Raw genomic sequence first — 14,404 nt, forward strand, 5'->3', positions numbered from 1 at the left:
AAAGATGGACTTTTGGAACAAAAAAGTAGATGTTGCCTACGAATGGTGATGAGTTGCTTCTCCCAGGTGTGAGGAGGTGAGAAAGCAATACTGTGTTTTTCTGTAAACTAACAACCGCTAGTGCTTAAAGAACCTGCAGCAGCACTAATCAATTGCTAGCTCTTTTAAAAACAGTATATGTTTCAACTAATTTTGTCATATGAAATACATTTTAATTGAAAAATCTATTGTAGCCATGCAGATCTTAAGATTTTCCTCAAATAAAATCATTGAAAGCATTTTTACAATTACAAAATATTTGTGAACAGTGTGGACAACAGAAATTCCTCCCTAAAATGTGAAGAAACCACCAGCAAACTTGTAAAATACTGCAGCAGAACTTGCTTATGTTACCTCCAAAAACCTAGATTACCGGGAACATGACATTTTTCATGAAAATGTCTTTCACTGTACACCTAACATTTCAAGTCAAGTTCCATACTCCGTCTGATTTCCTTCGCATCCATTTGACAGTATGTCAGTAGTGACAAAATTCTATAAAAGGATGGCAGCTTTGCATACTGCTTAAACTTATGCAGCACAAGCCTCCTGTGTGATCTCTGGAAGGCTGAAAATACTCTAGATGTGCAAAAAAACCAGTTTAGCAAAATCTAAGAGCTCGTTTAATCTAAGTAAAACTAAACAGGAAACAGAAACTGCACAGCCATTACCTGGAGCAGATTGCTGCTCAACAGGTTGGTCTTTGCGTGTTTGCTGTGCAAGTTAAAGATGGAGCATCATTTCTAAGCTCAGATTTCTTGTCCCTATTTCAGTGATTCATGGCGTCATTGCTTATGAGACATGTCATCAAGTTGGTGAACATCCAGATTTCCACATCTCATAACTGAGAACACAGAGCATTAAGGCTCAACCAGCAGTTTTAAAAAGCACTGTTGACTGAGGATGCTGTATAACTCTCTTATAATAAATTCAAGAAGTATCATAAGTTTCATCAGGTGTTTGAACAGCGATTCCATGACTTGTTCCGGACCAGCAGTCTCCTGAGGGGAAAGAAAACTCGACTTCTTTTCTTTTTGCGTCATTCAGTCTTTACTCTCTGTTGGAATGGCTGACAGGCAGACCATGGTCTGGCTTGTATAGGGGACACCCAGTGTTAAATCTAATTCAGTGGGTAAATCAAACTGTAACAGACAACACAAACCTGGATAGCATGCAGGCACAAGCCTGGAAGAACAACTGGGCATGCAATGGCTGATTCCAGAAGAAAATAGCTTTTTATTAATGAAAACGGATAAAGTTCCAAAACTTTGCAATTCACTGGGAAAAACCCTAGGAAACTAGTAGACTATGTGATAATGAAGAAATAATACATTATTTCCCACATTCTTCCCCAGAGAAATTATATTTTTCATATTTGTAGTAGGTTTGAAAATATTTAAATTAAAAAGGAGAACAAAGTTTTATGTCTATATGGACAGCAATTCATATTCTTGCTCAAAGCAATTGTTTGCTCAGAGAGATGATGTCCATTCAGTAGCTATTATTTTTTTGCTGTAAGGGCTTAGAATATTTAATCCCAGTAAAAACATTTCTAGGAGCACATTCTTATGCATCGAGAAGGCCGTGCATGTGGCCATCTAACAGCTCCAATATTCAGAGAATCACAGAATCACTATGGTTGGAAAAGACCTGTAAGATCATCAAGTCCAACCATCAAATAACACCACCATGCCCACTAAACCATGTCCCACAATGCCACGTCCACACGTTCCTTGAACACCTCCAGGGATGGTGACTTCACCACCTCCCTGGGCAGCCTCTTCCAATGCTTCACCACTGTCTCAGGAAAGAACTTTTTCCTAATATCCAGTCTAAACCTCCCCTGCACAACTTGAGGCCATTTCCTCTTGTCCTGTTGCTAGTCACTTGGGAGAAGAGACCAACACCCACCTCTCTGCAACCCCCTTTCAGGTCCTTGCAGAGAGCGATGAGGTCTCCCCTCAGCCTCCTCTTCTCCAGACTGAACAACCCCAGTTCCCTCAGCCGCTCCTCATCAGACTTGTGCTCCAGACCCCTCACCAGCTTCGTCGCCCTTCTCTGGACATGCTCCAGCACCTCCATGTCCTTCTTGGAGTGAGGGGCCCAACACTGAACACAGTATTGGAGGTGCGGCCTCACCAGCACCGAGTACAGGGGCACGATCCCCTCCCTGCTCCTGCTGCCACACCATTTCTGATACAGGCCAGGATGCCGTTGGCCTTCTTGGCCACCTGGGCACACTGCTGGCTCATCTTCAGCCGGCTGTCTATCAACACCCCCAGGTCCTTTTCTGCGGTGAAAGTTATATATAGTCCAAGTTAACAGCAGTCTCTAATATTACCTGCTTGGGCAATAAATGCTCATTATGTAGGAGCTTGTATGTAAATGTCAATGTAAATATACAGTAATGGTTAAATTCACACAACCCTCTCAACCATAACCTGTATTATAAGTATCCTGGTATCATCTTCCAAAACCTTTTACTCCGAGCTGATTTTTCCCCTAAACAATCCATTTTACTTACCGCAGTCTAAAAAGTGCAAAAGGTATTTTTAAAAAAATTGTCATAGGTGGTAGAAAATAGGTCTTTAGAGATTGTCCAGCAATTTAACGTTGGCTATATGGGAGGAACATATGTGCTGTGACTTGAGGTCTAAAACTCAGAACATTCAAATTTTAGGAGACAAATGATCTTGCATTAAAACATCTCTTAATAGCTGAGCTGCTAAAGTTTTGATAGCAGATATACTTTACAAAGCAGCAGAGAAGTTTAGGACAGAATTCTCTGGACCTTTACTTCCTAATAAAGTTTATTTTGCCTTATAATGAGGTTTGGATTTAGAAATATTCATAGCTAAGGAAATAACATATTTATTTATTTTTACACTCATTATTTTTCAAGCCTACCTAATGTAATTGCTCACTAGTTAAAAAAAAATTAGGATGCTGAAGTTAATGAAAACTACTAGGTAAGAAAGTTCTACATAAATCCAAACCGGTCCTTTTTTCTCTCTTTCCCAGGTGTTTTAGGGATCTTGACACTTTAAAATAAGGCCAGCCTTGCCTAGGGCTATTTTTAATAGCTTAGCAAAGCCACTCCAACCCATTGTATAGCTATACTGTACTAAAAAAGAGACAAAACCCCAGCATATGTTGATGCATTATGTAAAGACTTTCCTTGACAGGATTTAGTTACATGCAAGCTTTAAATGCAGTGTAAATGCATTTTCTGGAGTGTTAGGCCTCTGAGTGCTAAAAGCGCTACAGTACCAAACTGCCAAAAAGGTGGTTTTACATCACACAGTAACGGACCTTAAAAAGACTAATGAGTCATGCACTTTGGGTGACAATATCTTTATCTATGCACCCGTGGCCAAGTCAGAGTTACAAAGTGGTGCTAGCAAAATCCTCTTCAAAGCCCTTCTCTTCTCCCTGGTGTTCACCACTGGCTTCAGGTGTGACCCAAACTCTTCACGCCAATAGCTTGTTGACTGGAAATGTTCCAAAAACTGTCAATGTTTTCACAGTAAAGGAAGTCTGAAGTGGCTGTCCCTGATATAAAACTGATAGTCTAGCCAGTGTTATTTCTAGCTCTATTAAAAAAGCTTCAGCTACATGGTGAATAACAGTGGGGAAAGTATCAAGCCCTGTAAAATTCCACGCTGAGGATGAATGCAGAAGAAAGCTGAAATGTTCTGGGATATTCTCTTCTTTTGCTTCAGCCTTTGAGGAAGAAGAGGTTCTTTTCTACAGTATCAAATTCCACATTCACAAAAAGATAAACATAAGCATACATCAACACAATGCATTCACAAAAATAATGCTGCCCCCATCAAATCTAGTGGTAGGCTCTGCTCTCGCTCTGCTCCCTCCCGCACTGCCATTGCAGAGTGAGTCAGAACTGCCCGAGCAGTCGTGCCAGAAGAAAGAAGTCAATAAAAACAAGAGAAAGTCAGATGCAAGAAATAAAACTTCTCTGCAGACAGATGATTGTCCTCTCTCGTGTCCAGAAGCTTTCAGGGGACACTATACTGCCTGACATGGAGTGGAAAATAAAAAAAATGAATCAGTTTATCAAAGACTTGAAGAAGTTAGTTGAATTAAATAATTCAGTATGTCAGTTCCAATCGCTTCCTGTGATTTTATTTGCCCATATAATACAAGGATACTTCTAGTTTTTGTACATGTCTGTACTCCATTGCTCTTTTCCCCAGCTCCCTCCTTCTGACAGGCAATCGCTATTGTACATTCTCATATAATCTGGGAGGTGTCAGGAAATCTTACCGGTTATTGGTGAATGGGGGTATCCAGATTTGGGGCAGGAAAAAAAAAAAAAAGACAGAAAAAATGAAAAGCACCACCAGTGCAACTAATATTCACCAGGCTGAGTGTTAGATATCTTGGCTGTTTGCACTTCTTGGGAGACTTCTTCACAGCAGCCACTTACAGAAAATAAGGAGGTCTTTACTCAGACCACTCCAACACATCCACACAAATACATTTAATTTCAGCTTGCTTCAAGCAGGCAAAAATAGAAAACTGATAGCCTTCATTCTATAGCTTTTGAGATGGTTCCAGTTTTTCAGTTCCTTCTAATCTTTATAGTCTGTGGTCTCTGAAGTCATATACTTCCTTTTCCCTTGTTTCTCAAGACCACTCTGCCCTCCCCTTTTCTCTGGTTCATGCTTGTAATCTTGCTTTTATGAGCCCCTTTTTATTCTATATCTGCCAAACTTAATAAGGACTCTCCTAAAGCAGGTACACAGCACTGTCATAGTCTGATGTGTAGTTGCCTATGTAGGTTATCACAGAAGAATGACCTTTACACTGTGATAGGAGGTGCTTAGTGCCATGTCTTACAACGTCTCCACTCTTGCCTGATGTGGGGGTGTGTTTCGCAAAAATATTACAATGTGAATTTCTTACCAGCCAGAATTACACCTTCTGAGCTGTGAAAAGCATTCATTCATATCCATTGTTTCTATTAGTCCAGACAAGCTCTAAAACAGGAAAAAGTGTATCATGAGCAGTTCAACAGGCAAGTGGTATTTAGGGTTAGGGAATATTTTTAGGTTTTTGGGAGTATTGTGGATTTAGGAAAGAGGGAGAGAGGGCGTTTAAGACATCAGATGTGGCACTGCAGGTAGAAGCCCCCACTCCTTGGTCATGCACATAGACAGGAGTGTCAGCAGAACCGCATCTCTGCTGCAGCTTCTGTGCGTTTATAAAGACTCAATTAATTATAGTCCCTTTAGTCCACCTCCCCACCTGTGTTATCAGTTCACCTTTATTTCAAGCTTCAGTTATCATCACCCTTCTTGTTCTTCTGAGCAAAAAAGCATTGAACGTTAGGCCTGTTGGGAAAAATATTCTCCACGAGACTTTTTAATCCTGGTTTAGTCTTCCCTTGGAACAGGGTCTGCGAAACCAACTTGCACTCATTACTCATTTCTTCACAGAGCCAAGAGGTTTTTTTGATAACCTTTAACAGCAACACTGCAATAGGGGCACCAGCCCTTTTCCCCTCGTGCACAAGCTTGCAAATCTAAAATAGGACCTTACTGAAAAAAAATTTAAACATTATAATTCCGCAGTGTATGTCATTATGATACACTGAATGCAAAGCAGCTGTTCCTAACAGATTTGGCGTATAACAGGGGTAACGTAATTTTACACAAATCATTATGTTCATTATATTAATTTAATAGATTAAAATTAGTTAGCAATATTACTTAAGACCATCTTACCCATAGATCCCTTTATCCATACATTCTAAGGGTGTTGGGTTTTTTTCTCCTCAATATTCTGTGCAGAGAAGACATAAATGCCCAGATCAGTAGGAGCATAAGCCCCTAAATTCATGGCTGTTGAGCCTCTTCCAATATAAGCCTCTGAAGGAAAGGTACTTAAGGGAAATAGAAAATGACATCATCTGTTTCCTGAGCTTTTGAAGAGTGAATTACTTTTTTCACATCCTACAGGAACAGATTCTGGACTAATTTTTCCTACTAAAGGCTTTAAAGTTGAAAATTCATCAAATAACTTTTCCTCAGAGACAATGTCATCCAAGTTCAAAGGATCTATAGCCCTGCAAAACTGATGTCTTATTTCAGAGCTAACGCCTTTGTTTTCATTGAATGTTTGATTTCATCAAATTAAACCACTTCTTATACTTCCTATAAATGTGAAAAAAGGTAGCATACAGAACCAAACTTCTTGATTCTCTGAAGACGCGTACACATATACACACATATAGATGTACATATATCTCATATACATTCAGTTGGTATGTTTTTCTGTCTAAGATTTTTCCAGAATAGATTTTTTGTAGCTTATGGGTTTTTTCAGATGTTTTTTGAAGAGCCTTTGAATTGAAAATAGTAGTCTTTCAAGGCATTTGTTTTAATGAACATCATTATAATTAAGAGCATGCTTTTCATAACTAAACATAAAAAGGATTTTTTTTTCAAGTAAAGTCTGGGCCTGATTACTGATGGAGGAACTTCAAGATCTTTTTTTTGCTAAGCATTTCAATATTCATTCAGAAAAAAGTCAAGATAACAGACTTTAGCATGTAATTTTGGTGACTCATACTTTTTCTGGTATTTTATCACTTCAGTTTTAATATCCAGTTAAAGCAAGAAAGTTTGACTAAAATAAGAATACTAACGAAAGTGAAGCAGTCATATGCTATGTCCGTACTTCCAATGAATTTAGGATCTTCCAAAAATTGACCCATAGCAGTATCCATCATCCGTATCTGATGCAGAGCAATAGTCTTTGGTTTGAGAAGTTGAGAGTAATTGAGAAATTTGAGAAGTTGAGAGTAATTTCTTTCCAGAATTCAGTGTACTTGGCACTCCTGCTTTGGTCCAGAAGGAGTTTACCTTATTTAACTCAAGTTCATTCAACAACAGATGAAACTTGCTATAAAGAGGTTTATAAAATTAAGTTAATCTGCCACTGAACTATGTTCAAACTAGAAGTCATAAACAATGATAATGAATGGCATTTTCACATCAATTTGAGAGTCAAGTTCCACTATTTCACTATTTCCACTATATTCAACTATACGTGTTGTATGCCATTATCTTAATAAGCCATTTTTGCACAACGGTGTATTAAACAGGATATGATCTAGGAAAGCAGGAAGCATAAGGTTCTAGAACCATTAAGTTCTAGAAACCAAGTGTGTGGTCTCGAAATGCACTTTAGCACGACTTCATAATCAGTAAAACTGAAATACCTGACACCGGCATGGTGAACCACAGAAATCAAGTTGTGTCCTGAGGTTCCCTACTGGGTGGAGTGGAGGTCAGGCACCCCAAAGGCAGGCTGCACCGCCAGCGAAGGGAACTAGGCTTCACCAGGGCTTTCCACTACCCCTGCACTGAGCAGACTCACCCTAAACTCAGCAGTGAAAAAAGTCTCTACACTTTTTGCCCATTCCCACTGGGCTCAATGGCTCTGACATGCTTGGTAGCACACCTCTCCAGGCTGAAGCTCGCATGTTACCTGCCCGTCCTCCCCCACCATAACTCTACGCAACTGCAGCTGTTGCTTAGCATCTATTTATAAAAATGGAAAAAACATGGAATTCCCTTAGGCTGACAATGGTGTAATACGCAGAGGCCCTCCTCCCAGGGTTGTGCTCCCACCAGTGAGCTCTTTTTAGTAGGGCTGATGGCTCCACCACACACTTTTCTCTCCACCACACACTTTTCTACCAGAGTTAACTACCATTGCTCTACCTGCTGCCGAGTTTTACCCAGTTGGGGTGTGCTAGGGAGGTTTTCTCAATACTTGCGTTGCCTGGGCTGTTCAGGAGACCAAAGCACTGCTTTGGTCCTGCATCATCAAGGTTGAACCCTTCAGTCCTCCATTCTGGTGGGTGAAATCTTTTCCAAGCTGATGTGCTGAAGAACTTTTAAGATAGCCTCTTGTAAAGAAATGTATGTTATTAACCATTATTTTTACCCCTCACCCATGGATTCTACATTTTATAGCTGTCATATCAAAACCATTTTTACAGTCTTAGTGATACAGAAACTCAGCTGTGGAATCAGGAAAAATAACCCTTTCAGAGGCAATTAAGAGAACTCAGAGGCAGGTGAATATGGATTTTCACTCAGACAATTTCTCTAAGGAGACCTTCGCCATATTTTTCTCTGTAGGAAGCAGCAGTACAGGAAAGTCTAGGAGCATCCTTAAAAAGAAATGTCCAGACAGTTACAAGTTACCCAGTTGCAAGGTGTTGTTCTGTCTAAGAAGGTAAGAATTGGCAGAATGTGTTGCCTTTTGACCACACTGGTTTAAATTTGATATCGCACAGAAAAGCATCTGAGCACTTTGCATAAAGTTGCAGATAAGACATTAAAACTGCTTCTGGGTCCTATCTGAAGGATCAATATTTCTGAAAATTGCCTTTCTCTTCCCAGGTGGAAATTCAAATAAAACACTCATTAAAAAGAAACACAGTGTCAATATGCATGAGGTATGTCAGGCATCCCTCACTGCTAAAATAAAAAAAATATTACAGGCCTGTTTCTGTTGAGATTCGTTAATGACATTTTAATAGCTCCCAGTTCTTAATATCTTGTGCTCAAGTATCAGTGTGAAATTTGCAGACGTCCTGCACACAGCCTTGCAACAACCACCTCACATCATGCTCTCTCCCAGGTGGCAAACTGAGGCACCAGGAAAATTCGCGAAGTAGCAAAGTTGCACATTGGACCCATGAGGTTCGATTCGTACTCTATTACCACAAACATACGGTAACACCTGTCCCACTAAAGACGGTCTCTCCAGTAGCAGGGAACTTGCTCTGTGTTGCAGTAGGTGAGAGCATGAGCCATGCTGCAGTCTATACAGGTATCTACACAATCGATACTCCACCGGGCAGGTGGCGTCCCAGAAGGTGTAATTCCTTTCAAGCTGCAGTGGTGTCTCTAGTGCTCAGATGCTTGCTTTCATTCAGAACATGCTTTATTATGAAGAAAGAATTGGGAAAGTTTATATATATATATATATATAAAATTTATCTTCATATTTATACCTGGCACTGTGATGATAAGACTGCCATTTGCTTTCACTTCAAATCAAGGGTTTTCAGTGCTGCTTACCCCATGCTTATTTCAGAAGCCTGTATAAATCTTGCTCCACATGGGAGTCATTTTGAGCATATTAAATAATGATTTTTCTATGTCTCTCCCACTTTGATGTAGCCTCCTAGGAGAAAGAACTATCCTGAATATATGACTTGGTCATGTTTTAAGAATTTGATGATCTCTTCAAAATCCTTCAATAAAATATAAGTTTAAAAAAAAAAGAACTTCTGCACTTAGCTCAGTTGATAAGAGGCCCTGTCCCCCACAAACTACAATATAGCAACTTTTTGAACATATACTTTAAATTCACAATTCGTCTCTTATTTTTAAAGCTATTTTTTATCATTTGATTAATTGCTTAAAACTGTACACAAAGATAAAGGGAACTTTGAAATTCATACCTTGGAGTATTAACATGTACTCAGGACTAGATGTAAATGTCAGAGAGAAAAAAGATCTAATGAACTCTTTATTGGTGAAATACTGTATTGCAGCTGCCTGGAATTTTAAATGGTTTGTAGCTAGCTCCAAAGCAAAATAACTACAGAAGTTTACTTACAGTATGGACTCTCATTCAGCATTTCTAATGTCTTCTTCCAGGGTATATGGAAGCCATTTGTTTTGCTAGAAGTTGCAGCTACTTCATTTTTTTGAAGTTTGGTGGAGCCTCTTAATGTTAGCAAAATCTCCAGGGAAGAAAAAAAAAAAAAAAAACAAAAGAAAAAAAAAAAGAAAGAAAGAAAAGGAAAAAAAATGCAACCGCAGAAGTATTTTTCTGTCTAGAAAATTACATGACCATAAGTTTTCCTTTTCCCTGATGTCTTCTCTGTCATAATAATGGCTTCAGGATTTAAATCCTTTGCTGCTATTGTGACTTCAAAGCCTTAAAATGGCAATTGAATGAAGTAGTTCATCTGTCATTATTCAAATATGAAGCAATTATGATGAAATAAAGATAGAATTCCATTGAGAAATACCCCAATCAATTCTCACTTATATTTAACTAGAAACATAAAATGATGCTTACAAGAGTAAGTTTAGGTAATAAAAACTTGGAATATAAAAAGTATGAATTACTGATCTATAACTTATTCATTTCTGAATAAGTTTTCTAAATATATTACACAAATATTGACAAAAGTTTAAACTTACAATGCAAAACTATCTCTCAGCCAGTTGTAAAGAGTGACTATCTTTTCAGAAACTTATTTTCATCAGTTTGGGTGCCCAGAGGTTCAGATGGGAACCTGCTGAGATTTTTAAGGGTCTCTGAGCAGGTCAGCTCCCTGTGAAATATCTTCAATCATGACATGTTAATTGCATCTGGAACCATTGGGTTTTATAAGTGAGTATATGAAATAACACACTTACCTCAGCCATGTCTTCATTATATTTCCGCCACTGCTTTGATGTCTACACATCCTGTAAGGCCCCTCTGTGGATTTAGCTCTAGACGCTTATTTTCACCTTTCTGCACACAACCAAGGCCCGTCCCTACCCCTGGGGCTAGAATTTCACAGGAAATTCCCACCTGTACCCAGCTGTATTCGGGAACATGACAATAACATAAAGTAATATAGCTTAAGAAGTTAATGATTTTGTTTCATTATCTTCCAACCTTTCTTTTTCTAGAACTTAATATATTACAGAGCCAGATTAGGTTCAGTTTTTTCTCCCTTTCTTTCTCTTTTCATCTTTCTTTCTTAATCTACCAATATATAATACTCTGCTGATGAAATGAAAGCAAGGTGGATTCTGCAGTAGTCAGACCAAGGGCTCCCAATGTTTTGTATCTTAAACTCTTCACATGGGTTATGTCCTTCCCATTCTCAATCACGCAACAAGCTCAGGTGATAAAATAACTATATTCATACCTTTTTTTCCACACAGGTTGTATTGTTCTTTTGGAAAACAAAACCGTCCTTTTCTGCTTATGGAAGAGGACTTTGCCCTCTTTAGTCTTTCCATGGCAAACCAGGGTAAAAAAATGCACAAATGGATCCTATAGTATTTTTCCCTCACGTTTTCAACAGCTGCAGTGAGTTTGAGAGATCTGTACACAGTACTAAATTGTGTTGTGCTGAGAAAGATCACGTACAACCAGGGATCTACATATTGACGTTTGTGTTCCTTCATTTCATAGGCATTTTATCACTCTACCTGGGTATCAATTTTCTGTCATCTACAAACGCTCGTGTCTTTTAGTTGAATTTGAAAAAAGTAATTTCTTCAGACAATCCCAAAACTAAATGTTATCACAATTAGAAAGCAGTAGAACTTAATACTGAATTTTAAATCAGAGATGTAACTAGCAAGAAGCATTAGGGGTATATACAATTAATTATTTCACGCATAGTGATATTACTCTAACTGTGATAACTTAGAGCATTTAAAAAAGCAGACGGTAATATTGTTTTTCCTTTTTTTTGCACAGAAGCTCTTTCACTTGATATTCTCTTGCTAAATAATATGTAAAATACTGACACCTAATGTTAACTTTCAGTATTATTCATTTTGCAAAACTTTTACTACAAGTAGGGAAAGACCACGTGAAACTGGTGCTTATGCTGCAATTTTGTTTCAGTAAAATGCAATATAGCCTTCCCTCATTTTTTTGAAATCATTTTTTGAAATTATATATATGTCAACAAAAGCGAGGAGCTTTCATATTTATCTTCACAGATCATAGGTAGAAAAGACAGAGTAATTCAGAAAAGTTGAAATTAGTGAGTTCTGATGCACTGAATTTAATCAAATCCATCAGATGGAACACAAATGTTTATTTATAAAGTCAATATTTGTACCTGTAGCCTGAAGTGTTACTAAGAGACAAAATACTATTAATCACTTATTAATAATCTGTTATCTTTCAAAACCTGGACTGCATAGATTCAGTAGGTACTTTACCTGCCCTACTTGGTTCACTTTCCTCAATCAGAGACCCAAAGAATTGTTTTCACTGTTTGTGAATTTAGTGCAGATGCCAAACTGCGACCTCAGCGTTCACCACTTATCTCCCTGTAACTGCCAAGGCAGCTAGTCCAAACCTGTACTCTTCCTGGGTCTGTGCACAACCAAGGTCCAGCTGATATTAAAATAAGGTCTATTGTCCTATGACCTAGTGTCATATCTGGATTTATATTAAGCTTGCCTAACTCTATAGGGAAGACAGAAGTGACTGTTAGCCAGAGCTGTACGGCAGCACAAGTGCTTCAAAGGCAACGACAGTGAATTAAACCACTTTCCAACACTGTGGACTGTTGCAGTTTTATAATCAGTGCTTTTTTCATCAACAGTCACTTTATGGAAAATGGACCTTTTCTAAGATCGTGTCACCTGACAGATGAAAATAGCTGTGCTGCTGATGCAAGTATAAAAATAAAACCACAGCCACTGAAATACAGATACCTGGTCTGCAATACAATGATAGTCTCAGCTGAATTAAAGAGCGATGACGTCAATGTAATCAAAACCTCTTGAGCGAGCCAGAGCTTTCCAAGTGATTAAGACTCCTGTGCTATTCTTTATAACAATATTCTAGTTTAAGGAGCTGTTCTTACTTTTCACAGGTGCTAAAAATACCAACAAATGCTTTATTTGCAGTTCTTTCAGCTTTCCCCTACACATTACAACCAATGAAATGGGTATTACTGCAGCAGAGATTTTAAAACTACCCATTTTTGGGGAATTTTTGAGCACAGGTAGACACTGCGAAGTCCCTTGGGTTTCCCTGTGCAGCAGGAGATGCTCAAAAAGTGGGAAAATTTCAACCAGCAAAAATGCCCTTGAGGCAAAATAGAGTAGTCCTCACTTCTTCCCCCAAATCCTCTCTCACCCTTGAAGTGGAATAAAAAGGACAACCAAAAGTAATTTTGTAAGTGTTTCACACCAAAAATCAGGCACAAAGAGTATCATCAGAGAGAAAGTTTTAGTTGGTTCTTGAAAAAGGGTATGTGCTGAATAGCTACAGACTTAGGAGCTTAGCTGCCATTTATGCCAAGGTGTTATTTATGTCTTAAAACAACTCTGGGTAAAGCGTTGGTTAATTGTAAGCAGTTTTTCTTCATTGCTTTTAGCTGTCTAGTGCAAATCTCGGTAAAAATTTGGGCCAAGCTGTAAGTTAACAATGAAATATTTTGCTGCTGCTTAAACAGTTCAGAGTTCATTTTGCCTAATTCAAAATAAGCCTTGTTAAATCTGAAGTGCTCATACAGCCCTTCATACTGGCTTACACAAATTTAAAATTGTTGTCAGCTTTCTCAAGCATATCATATCCAAGAAGACTACCTAGAAAGATAAAGAGTACATGGTTTGGTTTAGGCAACTGTATCACACCAAAGAAGGTTGCTGCAATATAAATTCAGTGTTCAATTAAATCATTATTTAAACTAGATTTTCAAAATGTTGGGCCCTTTGAAAAATCCACTATGCAGCAGTTAACAGTTTTTAAACAACTAATTGTTAAACTTTTACTTTTCAAGTATAGCACGTACTTTAAATAGAATTGATAAATTAAAAATGTAAATTGGACAGTATCTTTTAACTGTTGGTGATTTGTCTTTTTTCCACTTTTTATTATGCATCATTTTTATAATAAAGAAGGGATTTTTTTCTTTCATTCCTGTTCTAGTAGATAGCAATTCTTCCATGCTTCTCAAAGCTAATGTCATAAAACTACATAAAATGTTTAAGAAAAGCCCCATTAAAATATACAAAGCATACTAATTCATGAAGTCAATGTCAAAGCAGAGTGGAAATATGAGCTTTAATAAAACCATGTCTGTTGTAAATAACTATTCAAGCACAGTCATTTTTTTGCAAATTGCATGGGATATAGCTCAGTCTACTCGAAGCAAAGAATTGCTCAGCGGGATAAATGCATCTTAGTCAGAAATAGATTAAAAGATACAGCTGAGCCATCAATAAGAACCAGATACTGCAGTATTGTTTGCTGTTTGTTTTGAAGATGTAATTGCAGATCCCAGGATTTCAATAAATCTGTGCACATCATGGAAGGAATTGTAGAGAGGAACTGGGGCAACGCGAAGAGCATTTGGTTCTCGCATGTCACACTGCAAAATAGAAAGGGAATGCTTAGTAAATTCAGGTCACTTCATATTTCATTGTCAGACTATATTTTTAAATGTCATCCTTGTCTTCATGGAGTTACAACAAGGAAGAATGACTAGACCGACAAGGAGACAAAAAATCTTGGGACTCCTAAGAAGCGACAGTAAGGACTATTATGGTGAAGAACA

General features: G+C 38.1%; 1 protein-coding gene across 1 annotated transcript in view; it reads right to left on the reverse strand.

The window, feature by feature from the left end:
* Positions 1-14,065: 14,065 nt before the first annotated feature.
* KYNU (kynureninase) overlaps positions 14,066-14,404 on the reverse strand; it is a 58,989-nt gene continuing 58,650 nt past the window's right edge. Inside the window, exon 14 of the mRNA XM_059820633.1 lies at positions 14,066-14,218. Coding sequence (XP_059676616.1) covers positions 14,066-14,218 — 153 coding nt within the window. The remainder of the gene's footprint in view (positions 14,219-14,404) is intronic.

The sequence above is a fragment of the Gavia stellata genome, chromosome 8, assembly GCF_030936135.1.
Source record: "Gavia stellata isolate bGavSte3 chromosome 8, bGavSte3.hap2, whole genome shotgun sequence".
NCBI lineage: Eukaryota > Metazoa > Chordata > Aves > Gaviiformes > Gaviidae > Gavia > Gavia stellata.